The sequence below is a fragment of the Amyelois transitella genome, chromosome 4 (assembly GCF_032362555.1).
Source record: "Amyelois transitella isolate CPQ chromosome 4, ilAmyTran1.1, whole genome shotgun sequence".
Lineage (NCBI taxonomy): Eukaryota > Metazoa > Arthropoda > Insecta > Lepidoptera > Pyralidae > Amyelois > Amyelois transitella.
In genome coordinates this window covers 6,806,087-6,831,373 of record NC_083507.1, presented here as the reverse complement: position 1 = coordinate 6,831,373, position 25,287 = coordinate 6,806,087, and the positions used below count along the sequence as shown (strand labels likewise).

At 36.8% G+C, this 25,287-nt stretch overlaps 2 protein-coding genes across 2 annotated transcripts; one reads left to right on the top strand and one right to left on the bottom strand.

The window, feature by feature from the left end:
- Window positions 1–1,627: 1,627 nt before the first annotated feature.
- Window positions 1,628–11,800, top strand: LOC106138415 (succinate--CoA ligase [ADP-forming] subunit beta, mitochondrial). The gene is made up of 10 exons (XM_013339556.2): window positions 1,628–1,766; window positions 2,751–2,948; window positions 3,684–3,754; window positions 4,115–4,277; window positions 5,183–5,323; window positions 6,403–6,529; window positions 6,704–6,847; window positions 7,218–7,345; window positions 9,304–9,456; window positions 10,457–11,800. Exons 1-10 carry the CDS (start codon window positions 1,701–1,703, stop codon window positions 10,634–10,636), a joined length of 1,371 nt encoding a protein of 456 aa, XP_013195010.1. The 5' UTR covers window positions 1,628–1,700; the 3' UTR covers window positions 10,637–11,800.
- An 829-nt stretch (window positions 11,801–12,629) lies between these two features.
- LOC106138416 (AP-3 complex subunit delta) lies at window positions 12,630–24,590 on the bottom strand. The gene is made up of 19 exons (XM_013339557.2): window positions 24,342–24,590; window positions 24,145–24,240; window positions 23,431–23,700; window positions 23,114–23,243; window positions 22,795–22,934; window positions 21,471–21,544; window positions 20,321–20,469; window positions 19,839–19,984; window positions 19,091–19,292; window positions 18,537–18,708; window positions 18,241–18,406; window positions 17,183–17,367; window positions 16,735–16,890; window positions 16,273–16,417; window positions 15,605–15,734; window positions 15,049–15,171; window positions 14,278–14,410; window positions 13,239–13,615; window positions 12,630–13,089 (listed from the first exon to the last, which is right to left on the bottom strand). The coding sequence occupies exons 1-19, from the start codon at window positions 24,435–24,437 to the stop codon at window positions 13,019–13,021; spliced, it is 2,961 nt and encodes a 986-aa protein (XP_013195011.2). The 5' UTR covers window positions 24,438–24,590; the 3' UTR covers window positions 12,630–13,018.
- Window positions 24,591–25,287: the final 697 nt, after the last annotated feature.

The following is a 25,287-nucleotide window of genomic DNA, read 5'->3' as shown; positions in this document are numbered from 1 at the left end:
ACTGAACTGTCTAACCTAGGTAACAAGGGAATCTAGCCCAGCATGTTTGTTTCACTAGCTCAAGGTGTTATCCCTCTTATACAGTACACTAACTATATTGCAATCATAGGCGGATCCTGCCCCAGTAGCGTGGCACGCTTGAGGCCGTTATTATCGCGCAAAAATCTATCACTGTCCCGTCATAATAAAAAAACGAAACAGCGATAGTTTCTCGCCCAATAAAATAAGCATCGCGCGTTCGATGCTACGGGGGGATGGACTAGACGAAGCCGGTACAAACACAAGTGACATAATTTATTTACATTCAAAATTTTTATTCATTATTTTAGGATACTTTACCAAATAATTGTCATATCTTTTGGTTTCACAACAATGGTTGACGTGAAATAAATTACTTAAAACTATGTTTACTGCCGCTTCCAAAGCGTCAATAGAAGCGGTAACAAACTGGTACATTTTCTTCAACAACGTCAACTTCGCAACTATCCAAACTTAAAATAGAAATGTGGACGAGAGAATACTTTGTTCAGATTAATTGATTTATATGAGATTTAACCGTGTGGATCCTGGCACCAAGAGAAAAAATAATAGGACCACTCTATCTTTTTCCCAAGGATGTCGTAAAAGGCGACTAAGGGATAGGCTTGTATACTTAGGATTCTTCTTTTAGGCGATGGGCTAGCAACCTGTCACTATTTGAATCTCAATTATTTTATTTAGTCAAACAGCTGAACGTGGCCCATCAGTCTATTAAAAACTATTGGCTCTGTCTACCCCGCAAAGGATATAGACGTGATCATATGTATGAGATTTTAATAATATCAAAAAAAGTATAATTTTTTATGGATTGGCAACTTTATATAGATTTATTTATGTACAGAGTGTACTGAATTTTGATTTAGGTTCACATCAAACTACAATTCTTAACGAGGTTCCTGTGCCAAGCTCCAACCAAATGTTTTTATCATTCGGGTAATCATCAGTCCTATAACCTAAGCCTTCTTACAAAGTACTTTCTTTACATACTCTTTGAATTTTTGGTTAGGCATATCTAGAACCGACTTCGGCAACCTATTATAAAATTGTATACCCCATAAATCACTTACTGATTTGCTATGCATATGATGCGGCATGACTAATTTAAGTTTATTACTTAAATTTCTATTAGTTGTGGCACTAACTTTTTGGAAAAGAGAGGTACTTTTCCTAAGTTACCTACATTATATAAGATCAAAAATGCACTGGGACGCTACTGTAGGTATATTTATTTCCTTAAAGAGTCTTGGTCCTAAACCGTAAATTGAGCGAACGACCCTTTACTGATTAATAAATATAGTTTGTATAATAGTCGCGCTACCCTTTAAAAGTAAACCATATAGTCGGATATTGTCGGATCCTTCTAACAGCATAAGCGTTATGGTTAGAAATTAGAGCGTGGGGATTCTACAATTAAAGGTGCAAATAACAAATTTATTCTTTCGTAAAAAAGGTTGGCTGATTATTACCGGGATTCGCGAATGACCGAAACTATTTATGAGTCGATTCAAATTATATATTGTGTAGCGTGGTAGAAACAAAAGGTAGAATATTGAAAAAAATGTAGCAACATTTTAAAACGTCAATTTCGCCTGATTGGAAATAAATGTGACAGGACAGACGGAGACTGATGCGAAAGACGGTCGAGCCAACAAGAAAATAAAATGGCGAATTTTCTTCCTCGTTCCCTTGGTCTTGCTGAAACTTATTTACTGAAAAATGGGTCTAAGGTAAATACAACGTTTGTCTCTTTATATAAATGTGTTTAATTCATACCACCCATTGACTAACCTACGCCTCTGAATTAATCATTATCCTTTTGTTCGGTTATTTTGATTTAAGAATATAATATTGTACCCAACATAATAAATTACCGTTTTCAATTGTTATCCTACGTATTAGTCTGTCAATTCAAAATAATTTTGTAATACAAAAAAGATTGGTAAATTTATTTATAAATTTGACCTTGTCGTTTTCAGGTCTATTGTGACCTTACGTCATCGATGTAGAGAATTTTGTCCTCTATATTTTTATAACTATGTGTTATGTTTTATTTATAATGCTAAATGTAATCAGTATAATTTTTTTATCACCACTCTTTCTATTTTTTCATTACTCTTTGTTTAAGACATCACTATCACCTTTCAGACATCACTAACTATCACATCAATCAACTCAATATTCCCATTCCGTGGATTAAACTTGAATAACAAACGCCAGTCAATAGTTGGTAAGGTGGAAAGTAAAGTTTCAAAACCATTCAATTCCAATATGAGTAAACAGAGTTTGATTAATCAATCAATTGAACTAATAATTGAAACCCTTGGACAGAATAATTGATGTGAATGTCTATTTATTTATCATCAAATAAGTAAAATTTAATTACTTAAAAAATGCACCCTATTAATTTAAATATCTATTTACTACCTTACTTACCTATTGTTTAATACCTCATTATACAATAATAAACAGAAAATATATTTTTGTTTCTTTGCAACAGATATAAAAATTCAAATTGATCCAATAGAATTTTGATGATATTTGGCACAGACAGAGAAAAAAAATTAAGTTTTGAAGTATTTTTTTCTCACATTTCTATCATATTAACAACTTTAATATAAATATTTCTGGAAATCTAAATGGATTTGAAGCCTGGTACTCATGGTGTTTTGCATACTGTGGAGTGTACCTAACCTGAGATTTTTTTATTCCAGTTACTGGCAGCCACATGCGGATCCAGCCTTCCAAGCAAGCAGCAAGTACGACACTTGAATGTTCACGAGTATGTGAGTTACACTCTTCTGAGTGAAAATGGCATTCCTGTACCAAGGTTCAATGTGGCCAAGACCAAGGACGAGATAGTAAAGTTTGCACAAGAACTCAACACAAAAGACATAGTGCTGAAAGCCCAGGTTCGTAATACTTTAAATAACTTGTATACTTTTATAACTAAAATCACTACATAGTATAAAACAAAGTCGCTATTTTAGTCTGTTTGTCTGTATGCTTAAATTTTTAAAATTACGCAACGGATATTGATGCGGTTTTTTGTAACAGGTAGAGTGATTCAAGAGGAAGGTTTTTATGTATAAAAACATTTATAATTTTGCACCCGTGCGAAGCCGGGGCGGGTCGCTAGTAATATATTGTTTTCATTTTAAACCTTATTGTAAATGTGATAATCAAGGTTCAAATTTGATTGCTGTTTGATTACTGTCTTAGTTATTGTCCTGTCTGTGAGAAATAAAGTATAGGTGCAAAGTATTAAAAGAATTTATACTTCATTTGGCATTTCACAAATAATTTTAAAATATGGGTTTTTTTTCATCATAATACAATAAATTTTTTTCATCATAATAGTTCATATAATCATAGAGACAGAACCCATGCCCTGTAGCATTATATGGAAGTTGCAATTAGAAATAAATTTGTTGTAGGCCACAAATATAACCATAAAACTAATGTTTCATTACACTTATTTTCATAACATACATACATACATAAAAATCACGCCTCTTTCCCGGAGGGGTAGGCAGAGACTACCTCTTTCCACTTGCCACGATCTCTGCATACTTCCTACGCTTCATCCACATTCATAACTCTCTTCATGCAAGCTCGCCGGTTTTTCATAACAATAATTATTATAGGTATTAGCTGGTGGCAGAGGAAGAGGTGCATTCAAGAATGGCCTGAAAGGAGGCGTCAGAATGGTGCCTACGTAAGTAATTATTAAAAATAACTTATCTTGAGCTAGAGCAATCAGTTGTTTTTGCATGAATAGCAGTTATCTGATATTCGGCCAGATAGTATTAAGGGTGCCGGATAGGCCAGAAATTGGATAGTTGCTGGATATCCATTTCATCTCTAAATATTATTTATTTATTTAAAACTTTATTGAGCTTTAAAGGCACAATAGGTGAACATAATGCCAATAGCATTCTCTATCAGTCAACCTTTAGAAAATAGGAAAAAGATAATCAGTACCTATTAATAATATTACATATTATAATGGATATTAGTATGGATTTATATTTATTCAGCATGGAGTATTGACATTAGTACAAATTTTTATTGATAGGCCTGAGCAGGCAGGCGAGATCGGCGGTAAAATGCTGAAGCAGCTGTTGGTGACGAAGCAGACGGGCCCCGCCGGCCGCATCTGCAACATGGTGATGGTGACTGAGAGGAAATTCCCGCGCAGGGAGTTCTACATTGCCGTCATGATGGAGCGCAGTTTCAATGTATGTATTATTATCGAGAATTCTACCAAATTTTGTTAAGCTTCCATATTGGGCTAGTAGCGTAGAAAAAACATAGTCTGTCAGCTGATTCTCACTCCGTGCAGATTGCCTGTCATATGAATCTCAATCCTTCGATAATCATGCAGCTGAATGTGGCCTTCTAATCTTATCATTTTTGACTTTGTCTTCCTTAATTCGATTGTAATTAATGCTAGCTTTGCCCACATGAAAAGTCCCATGTCCTCCGTACGCGATACTGTATAAATTATTTCATGGAGATCGGTTCAGTAGTTTTAACGTTAAAAACGGATAACAAACTCTTAGTAAGGATATGTATTACCGTATTATCAACTACTAAGGCTACCTTGGTAAAGTGAAAGTGATAAAGGTTGCTAACCTGCAAGTGTAGAGCCAACCTTATCTAAAGAGCTAAAAAAATCATCAACCAATGTAATTTCTGTAATTAATATATAGCTTAAGGGGATTCCCCAACTCTCGCCGCTCATAAACTAATTATAGAAATGTCTTTGCAATGTCACAAATAGATATAGTTTGTCAGACTGCATTGTTAATGCATGTGGCTAATATGATAAGTAAAATTGCGCCTTTGGCACGGCTATATAATCTATGTGCCGTGAGGTTTCCGGCTCGGTAGAACTACTCCATATCTTTCCCATGGATGTCGTAAAAGGTGACTAAGGGATAGCCTTACAAACTTGGGATTCCTCTTGTAGGCACTGGGTAGTAACCTGTCACAATTTGAATCTGAATTCCATTATTAGCCATACAGTGAACATGGTATTTTAGTCTTTTCAAGGCTGTTGGCTCTGTCTACCCGGCAAGGGATATAGACGTGACAAAAGGTATCCGTAAAGTACAAACTAATGTTTTTTTTATAAACATAGGGCCCTGTCATAATCGCGTCTTCGCAAGGCGGCGTGAACATTGAGGATGTAGCCGCGGAGAACCCTGACGCCATCACCTACGAGCCTATCGACATTGTCACCGGAATCACTGACGAACAAGTCAACAGAGTCATCAAGAAGGTATGTATTTGAATTGTTAAGAGACTTATGACCTAGGACCATCCTCTTCAGATGACCCCAAGGTTCACGTAAAAAAAGATTGTCCCAAGGTAGGATGATTAATGAGGCATTTCACAAAACAATAGTGATATCGATGTGTATTAATTCCTTAGGTTATAGTCGGATTTCAACAAGAAAAAGCTATTAACATTGTCCAATAGTTCTTTATTTGAATTCGATTTATTATTAGTATGTTTTATAAATTGTAATAATCGCATTTTGTCAACTTTATTCAATAAAAATGCATATTGTAGTTGGCAACATTAGTTTCTAAGCAACAATAATAAAAAGTTATTCTAATATATGTGCACGTAGATAGCCCTCAAAAAACCCAAGTTCGTTGAAAAAGATAATTTCTCAATTTGACCTGACCAGTAATTGATCATGTGAACCTATGATTTAGTTGCTGCTTATCTGTCTGTCTGTCATGTGACATTTATTACTATTGCGACGCGACGAAGAAGGCGCAATAACTTTTTTGTTTGTGCTACTTTTGCACTCGACGATGCTTACAAAACTCTGTATTGGTAAATAGCAGTAAAAAGTATTTATGTTAATAATAAAGACAAATTTATTACGCCCTGCACTGATTGAATGATAACATGTGCAATTACAGGTTTTTTAATATTGTAAGAATAAAGTTGCCTTGCCAGGGATCGTGGCAAGTGGAAAGATGTAGGCCTCTGCCTACCCCTCCGGGAAAGAGGCGTGATTTATGTATGTATGTAAGTTGCTTTAAGAATATAACAAACAAAAATTTGTGAGGCATACCTATACTCATAGATAAGTTAAAGTCTTTAATGTACAAGGTTATCTATCACGTAAATGTTCTTTGGACTGTTTTTTTATAACAGTAAGATTTCCCCTCCTTGTGACTTTTTTTGCACATTTGTAACGGTTTTAAGAATTTGTGGCTAATTATGAATGAAAATTGTTATATTAAATATCATATAAATACAGGGCATGCCGCTGTGGCATGTGGGTGTTATAAATAAATGTATCTATTTAAGTACTAAAAATAAATCATGACATTGTTACAGATTGGCTTGGAAGGAAACGCAGCCGAGGCATCTGATGTGATAAAAAAAATGTACGACTTATTTTGTAAGAGTGACGCGCTCCTGATCGAGGTCAACCCTTACGCTGAAGATGCCATAAACGGCAAATGTATGTTATGAATACAGTTTGTTGAACTTTGATATCAGTTTGTTTAAACAACAATAGTTACTACATTCAAATAACTTATAATTATTATGTATTAACATTAACATCTACATGATGTTGTCTGGTTTACATTAATTCAAATGATTTTTTTTTTAAATATAGTTGTTGTTGTTTCAGTCTTCTGCTTAGACGCCAAATTCAGGTTTGACGACAATGCGGATTTCAGACAAAAGAAAATATTCGCCTACAGGGACACTACACAAGAGGATCCTAAAGAGATTGAAGCTGCCAAATTCAACTTGAACTACATTGCGCTTGATGGTAGGTAATGAAAACAAATACATTTTCAACCTAACTATTAGTAGTTTACAAGCAGCCCGCACGGCTTCGCCTTTGTAGATAGGAACCTGCATAGCCAAACACCCGCAGATAATGCACCTTTTTTAACAAAATTCGAAAGAATTTTCATTTCTTGGTTATTCCAGAATATTATCTTTGTAAACAAAAAAACCTAGTAACACTCTACCTCTTTATAATATTCGTCATATTGATCATTTATAGCGGACTCTGATATATATATTGCGCGTCATATATATTATTATTATATATTTAATATTATTATCGCGTCATACAAAAGTTAGGCTTATGTGTAGGGACATCGGCGTAACTTATAAAGCCAACTATTTCGCAGGTAACATCGGGTGCATGGTGAACGGCGCCGGCCTGGCCATGGCCACGATGGACATCATCAAGCTGTACGGCGGCGACCCCGCCAACTTCCTCGACGTGGGCGGCGGCGCCACCGCGCAGGCTGTCTCCGTATGTCGCATTTCTTCTCTTTTCATCTTATAGTATTCCCAGTTGCATCTTAACCTAAGTTTCCTTAAATTTAAACGAATTTGTATTTTCGTGGCGTTAGCCGCGCATGTGCTCTCCCCTCCTCTTTTTACACGACCTCAATCCCTTCTGATATACGCAACCTTACGTGTTCTATTAAATATTGGATGATAACTAAGAAAAGAAATTGATACCTGCCGCCGTCGAAGTTGAACACACCTCACGCCTTAATACCTAACGATGTGATAAGTGTAAGTAAACAATGGCCCCATAAGCTTAGTGGTGGAATCTATCGCCTGCAAAAACGCAATTTTCATCTTCCTTTGATCGAAATGTGCGCGGGAAGTGAATCACTGCCGCATACTAAGTTTTTCTTTACTACCAGACCAGCGTATTATATTTTACACACCCGAGTTACATTAATCATAATGCACACTACTTAATATAAACTGTTATACAACGGGGTGCAAGTTATCATACAAGACTATAATTGAGGCTAAACAAGAAAGATAAACGCAGAAAACAATTTAATTTTTATACATCAGTTCATTACGATGCCCGTTTGTACTTCGTACTAGTGACCTTTGCATTACCTTTGTCTAGTTCAATTGATTGCAATCAGTCTGTCAATCACTTATTACTTTGAACATTGCTCTTTCTACTCTAATACTTGTAAATAAGTTGATCCAAAATGGCTGCGTTTTGTGCAGGTGCTCTTGTCTCCATAGTTAACGACGGTTTTCTCCAGTAAAGTAACTAAAAATTTCAGGAAATATGTACGTACATATGTCCATAATAAATCCGATAAAAAAATTTACAATTCGCATTGTATCTTATTCTCTCGATCATCTCTGCGTGAACTCGGTTGCACCCTCCACAAAAGGGTTTCGGGCCCGCCTTTTCTCTCTCCACATGGTCCGGTTTTCGGCGTCCTCGAATTATTGTAGCTTATTAACATAGTAGGTAATATTTGGTACTGGATGACGCCGAGAATCATGCATTCGTGGCAACACAAAACACAAACCTAACAAACCTCCGTGCTTTTAATGCCATGCATAAAAATTAAATCTAGATTAAGTTTTTTGTAGGTATATGGTAAAAAACAAGAACTTTCCTTTTACAAATTTTTTTTTTTTATATTAACATCATCATCAACACGAAGTTATTTGTTTTTCTTATACACAGATATAGTTGTGTAATTTGTTCATACAATTTGCAGTATTATTTTTATGCTAATAGGAAAATCATGATCTTTTATTTTATTAGCTACTAGCTTACTTACTGCGCGCAATAAGCTAAACAAAACTAGATAACGCCCGTGAGTCCGCCCACGTAAATAAAAAAATCTGATAATTTGCGTTCTCGCGGGAATTTCGGTAAATCTTTTTTAGTGCACCCCTCGACTACATAAAGAAGTTGAAATATTCTGATTTGGGCTCGACTAAAGTCGTTGATTAGATAGTAATTTAAACAAGTCAACTACATAGATAACGTAAATTAAATCCGGTCGAGAGTTTGAAGTTAAAATGTATAAATGACTTGTACTTTCGACTTGCTTTATAAAAATGTAATTTTGCCAGCTTTTATACCATTCTTTTTGGAATATATATCGTCAAAATCTTATACATAAATTACTTTTATATATTACCTATATGTCATAATTTTTTTTAAATAACATAATATGTAATGCACATGGAGGTACACATTCCACCTCGTCCATGTACCAATGCCTATTTCCTAAGTGTACAGTACATTCAGTACCTACTAACCAATGCTCTTACATTGAGAGAAAACATCGTGAGCGGAAACCTGCACATTCAGGCAAATGGATGTGTAACCATGATCCAAACCGGGTTAGATCTGCCAGCAAGAAGAACATAATTATGTTATGAAAACCCCGGAACATATGGATAGCATATATATGTATATTTATTTTACAGGAAGCATTCAAGATCATTCTATCGGACCCGAAAGTGACAGCCATCCTGGTGAACATTTTCGGAGGCATCATGCGCTGCGACGTGATCGCGGAGGGCATCATCAACGCGGCAAAAAATCTGAACATCCAGATCCCTGTTATTGTCCGTCTACAGGTACAGTTCACAAAAATTATTATGAACTCTCTTTATAGAAACACAACTAGCATGAGAAAAACAGTCACACAAGCAGGTTTTGGATGTACAATGTATATACGGGACCAAATGCGGAGTAAGTTTAAGACTTGGTATGAGATACTCATCAATACAATATTTTATAATTAATACTTATATAGATAAACAGCCAAGATCCAGGACAATCAGAAAAAGTGCATTCCTCGTGTTCTGACCAAGATTCGAATTCGGGACATACTGTGACACAGACTGAGCCAGAGAGGCCGTCAAACAGACATGAATAATGCCCCAGAAAATTTTCTGAACCCTATATCTCTTTCTAAAAATGTCTGGCTTTCTTAAATGAGTCTTATTTGAAAGAGATTTCTTAATTATTATATTAATGTTTTGTGTGTATTTTCCTGGTTGGTTTTACTTCCGTAGATATAAGTCTTATCACACCCTGCGTTTAATCCGCCACGTCATATTGTGAAGTGACATAAATTCCTATCTCTAACCTCAGCTCGACAAATGCAAACACTGTTATGACTAAACATTATTTAAAATATGAACGACAACTGCCGTGTTACTATCCGGACACTTTAAAGAACTGCCTGGCAGGCCAATATCCACAATCCATATATATAAAACATGACATCGCACAGCCTAAACCGCGGGGTCTATAGACTTGAAACTTGACATAGTATTGGAGAGTTAAGGGAGACAACTCGAGCACAAAAAATCTGGCCTGCAGGCCAATGGGTGTACTGAGAGGAGATTTCCCAAAATTGCTGCAGGACTAGTAAGTAACCGGAGTTTTCGTTATGTGCAGGCGGAGTCACGGGGGTCCAATAGTAATTTTTAAAATTTCTGTTATAACCTTACTCAACTCAATGTGCCAGATGAGCAAGCTAAGGTCTTTACAGTGGTAGTTCAAATTAACAGTTCTTAATTCGTTTAGTACGGATATCGATAGCGAAATTAAAATGTGAAATGTTTACAGGGAACGAAAGTGCACGAGGCGCGGAAACTGATCGCCGAGTCCGGGCTGCGCATCGTGCCGCGCGACGACCTGGACGAGGCGGCGCAGCTCGTGGTGCAGCTCTCCGAGATCGTGGCGCTCGCGCGCAAGGCCGGAGTCGAGGTCCAGTTCGACATACCCAGATACATGATCGAGCAGTAAACAGTATTAACAGAAGCGGACTTAGATCTAGATGAACCACTTCTTTCTGGTCAATGTGAAGCCAATAGGATGTTTTATATTTTGACCAACTTTTTTTTGGTATATTTTACAGATATATTTACAGTTTAGTTGATGACGATCAGTACAAATGCCGAATGAAAAAAGAGGTTCATTTATCGCCCTTTTACTACTCACAGAGTCTATCTAGATATTTGTCCGTGTTTAGCCCCATTATTCGCCACATTACCATCAGTCTTACGACCTCGCCATCACATCTTACGAGAAACATTCGATCATATTATTGTAATTTCACTATCTCTTTGATGTATCGACTCGTGTTTCGATGTTAACTTTTAAGATTTATGCAGAGTATTGTTTTAGTTTTTAGATATTTTTGGTTTTATTTTTCTATTTACACAATTTTATGGATATATTTTTGACAGCCTTTGTGATAAATTAATTTATCAAATATAATGTAAGTGTATGTGCTGTAGTCGAGAAAAGAATATTGGTAAAGCATTGTTACGGGAATACGAGTTGTTTGACAACATTTAAGTAGAATAGCTTCGTTCATTTTTATTTATTTATTTAAATAACATTGAATTGTTAGTAGATTAAGATATTGTTGGTTGTTAAGTAGTTAGCTTAAATCAATTTGTGGGGTTCTATAATCCGCCACTTTCTGTTACTTCTCCTATGACTTCTGTTATAAATTATTTGATTAATATAGCATTTACACGTCATATGATATGTACCTCAAGTATGGGAGATTGTAAAGTATAAATTATACGCGTTTCTTATAGTATCGAAAGGAAACCGCGTTATTACACAACGTGATGCAGTCATTTCGTGTTAAGAATTTATTGTTTATTTAAACTATTGAATAGTGGAAAATAACTGTAGTGCAGGTTACTGTTGATGTAATTGTTCTGAAATATTATCAATGTCTTAAGACATCGTCAAGACGTGTATCAGCGCAATAATTGTATGTTAGTACTTTATGTACATGTTCTTTCTTCCTTGTAATTATTTACGTATCCAATTGGAGAAATAAATATGAGGACTTGGTCGGAAAGTTAAAGTACAATATTGTTTGATCTTGTATATTGATATAATTTAATTTATTGGCTTGAGAAAAACGTAATAAAATCTAATTTAGATCTGTTCAGTTGTTTTGATCTTCCTCTATTATCATAGTATTTTCTGCGCCCCCCAATATTTCATTTTTTCCATCATGGTGTTATACAGCAAAAACAATGAATTTTTGCCTTTTAGTGATTGTTTCTTTTTTATGGCTCACTATGTATTAATAGAATGGGTTCCCAATTTCATCTTAATCGAACTAATAGTTACATACTTAAACAAAAAAAAAGAAACATTTTTATTATATTTGTGTGCGTTATCGGTTTTTTTAACACCATGGAAAATCAATTACAAATATTAGAAAAAAGGATATTCATGTGCAAATTTCTAGCTGTTGCTAATGCTTTAAGGATGCGTGGTTAACAGCTAGTTTACATATACCGAAATAGAAAATACTTTGTTGTTTCACCTTCCTTATTTATTTATAGGAAGATTAACGATTATTACAATAGTATAACAAAAAATATTAAAACAAAGGTATTTATTTACAAATACTAATGACTTGAAAAAATATATCATTGTTCTTACTGCATATTGATATTTTTCTAATGGGACCAGCTGTATCTTGTTTTGGAACCCTTTTATTACATAACAGAAACTGAATAATTTTGATGAAATAGGTTGCGATCTCTTACAAACCTGGAGGAGGGAAGAGTGGAGGTGGTGGTGGCGGCGGCGGCGGAGGAGTGTGTCCGAGTCTGTGCGGCCGCCGTCGGAGAGTGAGAAAAATTTGACCAAACGGAAACTCCCTTTTGTAAACATTTTGTCTTTTGTAACAGTATAAAGAAATTTGTTAACCAGTTTGTCAAAATCATTTATTGTATTTGGATATTTTAAACAAAAACGACTATTATTTATTCCATATAGCTTTTAATAAACTGTACATGATTATATATTTTTGTATTTATTTTTGTTTGCCTTTTTACAATACATATAGCCTAAAGAATATAACATCATTAGTTAAGTGGTCATGGTTCATTTGTAATACGAATGAAAACAATGCCTACATATATTTCATGCTGGTGGACTAATCATAAAAAATAAAAAACTAAATTGTTCAAACAATGATTGCACTGTGACGAGCTCAAGATAATGTTAAAGACGAAGGCCAAATACAATTCGTACCAATAAGAAAAATGTTAACGGGTGTATCGCCGTCCTTGCCATACTGATACGATTTTAAACGACGACATTTTTTCCCTCATTGGAACGTTACAATATGATTCTATGTAATGTACACTATATAACCTCCTTGCTCGGGGTTGATATACCTAATGCTTCTTCATAACCCGTTTTTGTTTCATGCTTATCTGAAACAGGAAAAACCGCGGTTGAAAGAAATTTTAAAGTTTATTGTCTACGCTATTTGGATTTAGTTTAAAAATCATCCGTAACATTGTTATTACAAGTAGTATGGAATCACAAAAAATAAATGTATCTAAGGGAAAAATGTTTTTACCTTTCTTGGAGGCCTTCTTTTTCTTGAGCTCTTTGTCTTTAGAATCCTTCTTCGACTTCTTATATTTTTCAGTCTTACTGTTCTTCACATGATTGTCGACTAGTGTTTCTCCGTCGCCCGCCCCCTTTACCTCATCAGGTTTGCTCAGGTCTTCTATAAGCAACCCTTCCTTTGCGTTCTTATTCTCTTCTAGCATTAAAACTAAATCTTTATTATGTTTAGTTTTCTTATCTTTCTTTCTCTTAGATTTTTCAGTGCCATCTTTGGCGGAAGATTTGTTTTTCTTGGATTCTTTTGCTTTTTTATGTAAAAGACCACTCTCGGGTGACGGATACTGATTTATTCTGGACGTTAATAGTTCTTCTTCGCGAAGGGGCCTAGAAAGAACAAATAATTGATATAATGACCGCTCCTCAGCGCCTTTGGTTGTAAGAAGAAAAGCAACATTAAATAGTCAATGGTCTCAAAACTCAATAGTCTATGGCATTGCCCAGTAATATGAAAATGCTGCTCCACACACATTACAGAGCATGCGGAAGTGTTCACCTGTGTCATATAAAAGGCGGTGTGTTCTATTAATAAAGAAACATGGAAAGGGCTCCAACCAATTGTAGTGATGACATGAAGTTGAAAGAAAAAGGCCCTTAACCCATTCGCATGGGATTTTAAAAGTCGGAAAGTATAAAATAGAGGTACATAAAGCTTTTGAGTTTCGTGGGGGTCGGCTAATAATTATAAAAAATGGTGGTTCTTAGTTTCACCAGTAATATTTTTGTAAGCGATTATCTCGCTTTCGGCTAAACCGATTTTGACGCGGTTATCAGGAAAGTGTTAATTACACTTGGAAGGTTTTCGAAATTTCACCATCTTCAAAAAGAAGGATATCGATTGGAAGCCGGTTCTTTTTTTGCCAAAGTATAATTGAATATATAATGAATATATAAAATTCATGGATTACAAGGAAATACAGTTAGAGCTTAGAGTAAAGAAGTCGTTTGATTGATACTCGTAGGTTGCGCGGCAGGCGCGGCATACTGACAGGTCGAGGTCGAGGTCGAGCGCGCGGTGCGGGTCGTCGCGCGCGGGCGCGGGCTCGTCGTCGGACGGCGCCGCGCCCGCCGGCAGCTCGCCGCCCGCCGCCACCGCCGGCCGCGACCACGCGGGGGCCTCCTCTGGACATTGTATTCGTTAACACATTACTATCGGCTCCCTTGCGGGGTAGATTGAGCCGACAGTCTTGAGAATGATAGGTAACGTTCAGCTGTTAATTGAGATGTATATGTATAGTGAAAGGTTGCTAGCACACCCCCTAAAAGAAGAATCCCAGGTTTATGAGCCTATCCCTTAATCCCCTTTCACGACATTCATGGGAAAGATATGGAATAGTCCTATTCTTTTTTCTATTGGTACCGGCACAAGGTATGTAACCAGGATAAAATCCAAGAGAAGATAACATATACTCGACGGCATAAAAATAGTGATGCTGGAAGCAGTAAACAGCTTTTGTTGACACTAGTACCATGATACAGTTCCATAATGGAACCAGTTCCATTTACAACAGATGTGTTTTGACGATAAGTACTCAACGTACTGTGCATAACGCTAAAATTTTACATACAATGTAAAACCTAAAAAAATTATCATTAATTTATCAAAAGGTTTTCTCGAATTACAGTAATTCAAAGGTGTGTCTTGTCAAAATGAGTTTTGTCGGTCTAATGATAAATAATCAAATAAATTTTTCGAAGCATATATTTTCTAAGTTGAAACTTTGTCGAAATTCGAAATTTACAGTCTTGACATAACTTACCACTGCTGTCGGATTCAGAAGAAAGTCTATCTTTTTTGCTCTTTCGCTTCTTGGACGGCCGTTTCTCTTTCTTAGTTTTCTTTGAAGTTTCCTTCGACATTAAGTACTTGTCAGATCTCTTAGCTGCAACAATGTATTATTAAATTATTTTTATTGAGTTTAATTCAATAAATAACACTTCTAAATTTCATTCTTATGAAGACTGGTTCAGTCTTCATTCCAAGCACGAACAAAGGCCAAAAAGTATAACCACTATTTAACTTATTTGTGGGCTTTAAATTCTAAATTACAATTTATTTAAACAAGATATAATTTGTTATAATTACCTATAACTATTAGAATTAACCGCCGGGAAAGCCGTTTTTATTCATTATCATATCCATAGTTCATTATGATGAGATCTAGATGCACAACAAGAAATTAATTCTCAATCTTTGTAAGATGAGCGTGATGTACAAGAAATATGATCTTATTAAAGTGATTTATATACTCTTCAAAAAACGTAGCTAATACGTGCTAAACAAACTGGTAATGGAAGCAAGGTTACTAAACATACTGTGTATTTGCAGTGGCACTTCCAATGCGATCTCGGCGACGGGGATATCGTCCTGTTGGTAGGAGCGCGGGGAGTCATCTTTCAGGTAATGAGGATTGTTAGCCTGCTCTTGGCGACGCGCCTCGCGTAGCTGTGAAAAAACATATAACATATATAATTCACTGCTTTTCATAGCACTTCTGGCATTTCTGATTTCACTTATTTTGCCAAAAACTGAAATGTCTGACTGAAAACAAGGAACTGTGTGACGACTAACACGACATCGACTGCCAATGATTGAGTTGACTTTAGTGATCGAGTGACATGCCCATGATTGGTAGTCGCTTAAGTAATATAATGCCATATCGCACCATTTCTAGTTCATCAGGCGTGAATTTCACGGGCGGAAAGCGTGATGTGACGCCGCGAACACCGCCTTGCCGTCCTTCTCCTCCGAGGAGACGAGAGCGCGACACCGATTACCAAACATAGCGTTCATATGTTTTTATTAATAATTGAAGAGTGATATGATGCAATAGAAGTGGGGACGCAGTAACGTAATGCCATCTCGCACCAGCTCAAGCTCCTCAGGCGTGATTTGCGCGAGACAAACAGACAATGGCTAATGTCCAATCACTTACGCTTACGTATACTTTACGCACCCATTGACGAGAGACACGCCGACTCACCATTTGCAGTTCCTCGGGCGTGAACTGCGCCGTGGGGCGCCCGTCGGGCGGCGGCGCCGCGAACACCGCCTCGGCCTCCTCGTCCTCCGAGGAGGAGCTGTCGGAGGACCAGCGCGACACCGATAACCATTGGCTGAGGTCTAGGCTGGAATAATCAAACAGATGTATTGCAACATACTAGTCTCGTAAAAAATTGTTTTGACTAATGAATTTACGTGGATAACTGACCTCGAGAATTTTCTATTACTTCTCTATCAAATTGGTTCCTGTCTCTTTCTTATTACACCAATTAGAAAGAGAAAGGGGAAAGAAAAATTTTCTGACAGTTAAATTTCAGCTAATGTAAATAAATTGTTCTATTTATTTAATCCCTGCCATTGCGAGGTTTAATATTTTTGAAAGAAGTTTTAAAACAATAAGAATAGTTAAGCATTCATTAAGCAATTAAAATATAAAACTTACTCAGGTGGCATCGGTACTTTCTTCTGTGCTTTAGGCGCGACGGGTTTGAGTTCACCGTCGAACAAATCTGCCAGCTCTTCTATCAGCCCCCCGCTGAAGCCCTGGCCATTCTCACCATTCATGTTCACATCCTCCGCTTCCTTCTCAAGGCCGTTACTGGAAAATTAAACATAAGTCTTCTGTAACGTATCGATTCAAAAAAGGGTCTAATCATCCAGAAGCATACTGATAATATGTCTCCTCGATTCATAAACTTTGACAATGGAAATGTCATATTATTCCTTTCTACGGATCTATAAGTTTAACCGACGAGTAAGAGCGAGAGGCATGATATTTGCCTCATCGTTATCGTATGAACGTCCAGGTATCGTCTTCCCGCTGTTATAATAATTTGCTTCGGTATAAAGCACAGAAAAAATAGTATTATAAGTTATTTCAGTGGTTTTACCTCTGCTCATGGTCTACAAGTGTGGCAATATCAGGCATATCAGCCGGTGGGAGATTTTCGTCCGTGGGATCGAGTCGACGTAATACCAACGTCAGCAAGGCGGTGGCGTTGTGGGCCCGCTCTTGAACCTCCATGTCTTCGCTGCAAAGAAGTGGCCGCATGCCAGCTAGTGTTTCACGCACCACCTGTTTATAACAATTGAATAACTTCTTGTAATATAAACGATGAACACACACACATTGTGTTATAAAAGGCCGTGTTGCAGTAAAGTAGTGAATAAAACTGCAAACCCAGTAACTTTATTGAAATGTGTAGTAGTGTGTCGAGATAGGCGGCAGCTTGGCGGCCAGCTTCAGCGCCGCGTGTACACACACACACACACACACCGCCACTACCGCCAGTACACAATGCTGCTCACCTCGCTGGCTTGCTGCGCTCGGCCCGCTCGCTCGTACCGCAGCAGCAGCTTGGCGGCCAGCTTCAGCGCCGCGTGTACACACACACACACACACACCGCCACTACCGCCAGTACACAATGCTGCTCACCTCGCTGGCTTGCTGCGCTCGGCCCGCTCGCTCGTACCGCAGCAGCAGCTTGGCGGCCAGCTTCAGCGCCGCGTGTACACACACACACACACACACCGCCACTACCGCCAGTACACAATGCTGCTCACCTCGCTGGCTTGCTGCGCTCGGCCCGCTCGCTCGTACCGCAGCAGCAGCTTGGCGGCCAGCTTCAGCGCCGCGTGTACACACACACACACACACACCGCCACTACCGCCAGTACACAATGCTGCTCACCTCGCTGGCTTGCTGCGCTCGGCCCGCTCGCTCGTACCGCAGCAGCAGCTTGGCGGCCAGCTTCAGCGCCGCGTGTACACACACACACACACACACCGCCACTACCGCCAGTACACAATGCTGCTCACCTCGCTGGCTTGCTGCGCTCGGCCCGCTCGCTCGTACCGCAGCAGCAGCTTGGCGGCCAGCTTCAGCGCCGCGTATACACACACACACACACACACCGCCACTACCGCCAGTACACAATGCTGCTCACCTCGCTGGCTTGCTGCGCTCGGCCCGCTCGCTCGTACCGCAGCAGCAGCTTGGCGGCCAGCTTCAGCGCCGCGTGTACACACACAGCACGTGCTCTCATGTGGCCGCCGCCGACGCCGGCGCACAAAGTGAGAGGAGAGATCGACTCGCGCATCACAGTCTCCTCTCTGAAATCAGGCAAAATAATAACCGTCTTCTTCTTAATCTGAGATGTTGCCACACGGTTTAAACAAAAAATAACATATGTAACATATGTTTAAATAAAACAGACGTCGGAACTGGTATCTATATACTTACTCGCAGTACTCCCCGAGTACAAACGCTGCGGCGTACAGAACCTCCCTGGAGGCGGGGCCCGGAGTGGAGGCGGCGCAACGAGCGCAGATGGCGGCGCTCTCGCGGGCGGCGAACGCGCGGACGTCGGCCACTCGAGCGCCCACTTCTGTCAGCTGACGGGCGAGGATTATACCTGAAAACAAATGTAAAAATAACATAAATTTAAAAACTGACTGTCCTTGACTTTGTAATCGACTGGAAGAGAACTTAATTGAGATAATTCGATTACAATTTTGTTGTTTTGTTAATACTCGTATATATTTTGTTTTATTGGAACGTTGAGTACTTGACCTTCAGCGTTATATGCTTTCATAACAAAAAAAAAGTAAATAAATATTCAGCAAAGATTGTAGCAAATGAAAATATATATTGTCTGCCATCCCTCCGAGATGAAAAGATGATTATCCCTTACACGGTAGACAGACCCAACAGCCTCGAAAAGACTCGACGGTTTCACTTTCATCTATGTGGGTTTATGACGTGATGATATACTCGATTATTTAAAAGCAACTCACCATGTTTAGCACTGGTCTCCATCTCCGTGAGCTCGGCTAATACGGTGACGTACCATTCGAAATCTACCACATGCTGGTAGTTGTTCTGAGAGCAAATCTCTATCATGCGCGTCAATAACTCGTCACGGTACAATGTTCCTTCGGCGCGCTCCATGTGAACCATGAGTTTCTTCACTATTTCCATTAGATTCTTCTTGGATACCTTTAATAAAAATTTTATAAGAATTTAATTTATCTATCACCTTCCGCCTGCTGAGACGTTACATCTGGGCGGAAAGCTTCCACAGGCAATGTTGAAGTCATATGTGATTAGCTATTTACGATTCGAAAATGATCATTGCTTTGAGTTTGTGAATATAAATAGCTAATTATCTATCAACAAACAGTTGAAACATCTAGGATTTCATACAATCGGTCGGCATCGCTACTGCGCTACATGCGCTAAGGAAGGAATATTTAAATCTTTGTTAAATCTTTATCTGTACTAATATTTTAAATGCGAAAGTCTGTCTATCTGTATGTTACACTATGACAGCTAAATGGCTGAACTAACTTTGATGAATTTTTGTGTGAAGTAACTAGCCGAGGTCAAACATTAGCAACGCTTTGTTTCTATATATTCCCAGGGTAACGAACAGGATTAATAGGAATTTTAGTTCAACGCGGAGGGAGCTTTTTATACTTGATCGAAGGCGGCATTGTTCAATTTGGAAGATTTATCCGTATTTACAAACAGATTGGTACTCACCATTCCATACAACAAGCCCAGGGCTCGCAGTCGGATAGATTCGTCCTTGTCGTCAAGACACGCTAGCACCAGGTCTTTGTGCGCCTGCACCGATTTCGGGTGGGACTTCAATATTCGCGACATGGCCAGCAGTCCTAAGTACTTCACTAAACAATAAAAGTATATTATGAAATAAATTATTTTAGGAGAATACAAAGCTAACGGCAAGCGGATTTTATAACATTTATTAAAATGTCTGAACACTGAAAAATTAAACAATGCGTATATAAGCATTCAGTCAGTACATACATCTAAGTTTTATCGAAAGGTTCGACTGGCAGATAATGCCTAAACCACCTGTTGTACATTTTACGTGCATAAACTTTATATAAATCGGTCGATATCAAAGTCTCTCATCACAAAAAATCACGATCACCGTGTGGATACACTTGTACAGCACGATAGACATATCTGGCGTTTGGTGACAGTACAATGCGACTCACAGTTCTGATCGCTATCCTCGATGAGTATCCTCAGCTTCTGCACGCACAGCTGCACGGAGGCGGCGTGGCCCGGCATGCCCGAGCTGATGCTGATGAGCACCGCGATCACCGTGTTGATACACTCGTACAGTAGCGACATCGCCGACGTACTGTTGGAAACGAGTTGTTTTTGAAGTACTTACTAGGAATAATTTACTTAAAGATTTTATACAACGTAAATATGTATACAACAGTTCACTACACATTTAAATTAGGTTCCGCTCGCCAAAAATTTCCGACTACTTTACTCCCTTAGTGCTCCCCTATACTCCAAGTTAAGTTTTGACTGTACCTCTTTTAGGGAACTACAGTTTTATTCTTCCTGCATTATTGAGGTTTGAAGATTGAGATTATGTTATATTCCCTCCTCTTTTTTTATATAAATTTATGTACATCAAGGAAAATAAGAATAAAACTTAAAATAAAGAGAAATTCAGTATTCTTAATTTTTACTTGTCACCAATTGCAACCCGAAACGGGTTTTGGGACTAGGAATTTCTGGATTATATTTTTATTTATTAGATTGCTAGAGTGCTATCGCATTAAACTTAAGATGAGTCTTGGGATCGATACTTACTTTGTAGATGGAATAAGTGACGATAACAACAAAGAAGCAGTTTCTTTTTAATTCCTACTGAAAATGATATATAAGTATAGGGAAAATTGTACACCTTACACAGGACCAACATTGTAAGATTGAGAAACTAATACAATTATTCTCTCAAATATCTTTTTTTAAACAGCATTGCAAGCCAGCTAATAAGTTACTTTCTTAAGCGATTATTTTAAAGCAAACAAAGTAGTGTATGCGTATATAGCATTTATGATTGATTAATACAATCAGCTCTTGGTCCTACAATGTAAAAGCTTACGTAAAAAAATAACCAGAAAAAAAAAGCGTGACTGCAGCCAGTTTTAGTGATCAATTAGTAATTTAGAGTATTATTATTTTAAATAAAATGTTTGGCATATATCATTTCAATATCAATTTTATAACATCTTTGAAACAAAGTTATATTTAATACCAGATTTCTAAGCAACAACAATTATAATTTCCTTTCACCCCATAGAGACCAAATCGAGTATTTCCATTTGACAATAACTGACTCACCTATGTATTAAATTAGTTAATGGTTCTATCAGTTTCTTGCCAAGTCGAGGCTCTAATGGGGTTAAGGCACCAAACTGCAACAAACACAATGAAACTACATAAGACTAGCTCATGTCATGACAGCATATTATGGACGGGGATGATGGTATATATGCTAGTAGTCAAAAAAAATCTTCATATTTTCCATTTTAATATTCATCAATTTCACACAAAGAGAGAATTTTGTTTGTCACTCTGCTTGGTTGATGCTAATTTCTAATCATTTAGCAGCAAACATAATATAAAATGTGACTTGTGCTAATTTTATATGTGTGTTATAATGTGGGAAAACATGTTCTTACACAAGTTTATCATATTAGATGAATTTACTTTATATTAGCGAAAATTATGCTATGCAAGTACTAAAATTTACCATGAAAAAAATATCTTTAAGCTAGCACTAAACGCTACAGTTAAAGTATGTTTGTAAGTAACTATTATTATTATTAACATATTTTACAACAACAAAATCAAAAGCTTTGTTATTACCTTGCCATCAGCTTTCTTTCTTTCTGACAATTTAGAATAGAATACTTCATATCTTTACCATGGATGTCGTAAAAGGCGACAACAGAGTAGGCCATAGGCAAGCTTTATCATAAAGCCATACAGCTGAACATGTCCTTCCAGTCCCGACAAGACTGTTGGCTCTGTCTACACCGTAAGGGATATAGACGTGACTATATATATGTAGATGACAAATACAGGAAAAGATTTCTAAAAACAACATTTCTGACTGTACTGTTTAAAAGTAGCAACACTAATATGATAAACCATTGTATGTGTAGTTGTTAGAAAACTGTAATGGTGAGGTGTAGTGATAAGTCTAGCTGCTAAACTTCGTTCATGGTTCTGTGGTACCTGCAAATCAGATCTATGAGGCTTTGAGTTATCTTTCTGCCGATGTCTGGTTCATATTGTGTCATTAAACCAAACTGCGGAGAAATCAACATGCAAAATCGGATTAGAAAATATCATCTCAAAAATACTACTGGTATCATGTCAGATCTTAGGATTTTGCTTAATACAAACATTTAATATAATTACATATAATTAAGCAGAGCATAATTATTATTAATTCTCTATTATGTTGGTACCTAACTGTATTCAACTAGAACAATTCATATAAATCACAAAACATTAGATAACCCAATCACTGCTTTAGAAAACAGCATATAGGTTAAACTTAATTTTATTAGACAAAAAATTACTAGAGTATATTTAAAATGTGTGTAGGTAGGTACAGACTGAATGCATTTAAATTAAAAAAATAAAATAAACTTACCAATTTAATTATTTTAATTAGCATCCAGTTATTAGTTGAGGTTGTCATCAACTTAAAAAAGACAGGTGCTAAAGACAAGTAGTTCTTGGGGTTCTTCCGAGCTAGTTCACAGACAACATTCACAGCTGCTGACTGAACACCTGTAACAATTAAATATTTTAAGTATGTACATACAGATATGTGCAAAAATCATTCTTTGTCTTTTTATGATAAGCAAAGTAGAAAACATGTTACAAAATATGTTTGTGATACACATTTTTTCAACTTGAAATATCTATTCCAAGATAAATTATATACTAAATAAATACATAAAATTTACCAGGATCAGGGTCTTCTAACTTTTCTTTCAGTTTAGGGAAAGCCGGCCTTAGAGCTTCAGGATACCTTAGAAATACCTTGTACATCATAAGTACGGCCTTCATTCGGAGATATGGTTTAGTAGAGCTCATCTGCAAGCATATAAAACTAATTGTAACTCATCATTAATACCTACAAACATAATATCAAACAGGTTTTATAATGATCAAATTACACTGTTGAAAACAAGATTATATCTTATATGTAAATTAATAAAGCACAGCTTTATTTACTTAAACTTCTTTTATTTTATTTTTATTTTTTAAACAATTTCCTTACCAAGGTCATGATATCATTGGCAAGATCTCTTGCCAAATCATGAGAAATGAAACAGCTGAGTCCACTGAGGGCAAGTCCTGCTTCATACTGATTTTGAGCATTCAGATCCTTACGAATCATATTTGTGGTCAACATGAGCAACTCGGAATCTGCATGGAATGACTGACTGGCAGCCAGATAGCCAATCCTCTTGTATGTAAATTTATTTGAACTCATGACTTCTATTATGTTGAATATTGCCCATGATATATCATATCCTAGCATTTGAAGCTAAAAAAAATTATACACATGAGAAATTGAATATTCAGAATAGATCTTATAAGACACATCTAATAAAAGACTGAGTTATGAATTTATTTCACAACTCCTTGATGTGGGGGTATTGTTAGATGCTTCTGAATTTTATAGGTATATGTTGATATTCAGTAAGTTCTATATAAAGATTTATTTGTGATGAATAATTTATGTACAAGGAGTGTGGATGGAAAGGTAGGAGTGGGAATGTCTAGATGAACATACACTGATGAAATAAAGGAAGTCCTGGCAAGAGGTCAGGTCTAGAGTACGCGAAACCGCCGAGATTGCATGAAGAGTTATGAATGTGGATGAAGCGAAAAAAGGATGGAGAGATCGTGGCAAGTGGATAGATGTAGTCCCTGCCTACCCCTCCAGGAGAAAGGCGTGATTTTATGTATGAATGATTTATCTACTCACATATGTCAACTTGGCAACTGCATTAGCTTTCACGGCAATGTTATCCTGTCGCAATTCCACCTTAATTTCTTCCATACATTGTGCTATGTACTTAGCCTAAAACGGAAGAATACAAAGCAAATTGTTATTATCAATGTAAAGGCAGACAGGTCGTTATGGCTGCAAAATGTACCTATACAAGTAATGTATGCAAATACCTCATTATCTTTGTTGTTTCTTATTCCTCGTACTAAATCCGTGAGATTTTTATCGAACATTCTTTCGAAATTTCCTTTGACTTTTTTCAAAGCCATGATGACCAAATATTTTCTTGAATCATAAATTTAAGTTCATGTGGCATGAAAAAATTACAAAACAAAGAATTCAGTAAGAGTTTTCATTATTTTACGCAAATTGCAGAAGTTTCATCGAAACACCTAGGTATTTGGTTTGACAACTCAAGTGATTTGGGTAGGAATGTGAAAAAAAAATCGATTATGGAAAAAATCGATTAAAAATCGATTTTTTGAAAGTAAAAATCGATTTTTATATGTGATTTTTTTAAAATTAATAATCGATTAAGAATCGATTTTTATAATCATACAATAAATGCACTCCGACATTACGTTTTTGTCTTCTGGCTTGGAGCCCGGAACGCGAACTGCCAAAGAATACTTATAACATATTACATTAACGCCATTTGTGCATTCTTTCTGTGCTCTTAAAACAGTTAAGATGATTAATTTAATCAAACATTCTCTAGATGGAATTAGTCGATGAACAGTATTTTACCGACATTCAGTTGATATTTTATTCATTATTAGTTGCTGAAACTTCATTTTTTAAACTTGATTGTTAATAACTTTAATTTGTGTTGATTATATAAGAACTATGCAGTGGTAACTATGCAGTGCAGGCAAGTGGAAAGAGGTAGTCTCTGCCTACCCCTCCGGGAAAGGGGCGTGATTTTATGTATGTATATAAGAACTTACTGTTTCTGTTGTTTATTTTTAATGAATAAATCTATTGATATAATGTATATGGCGTTTACTTTGACATAAATAGAAAAATTAGGAAAAAATCTATCAATATAATAAAATCGATTATTTTCTTTAGAAAAATCGATTATTTGTTAATCGATTTTTCATACTTAAAAAATAAATC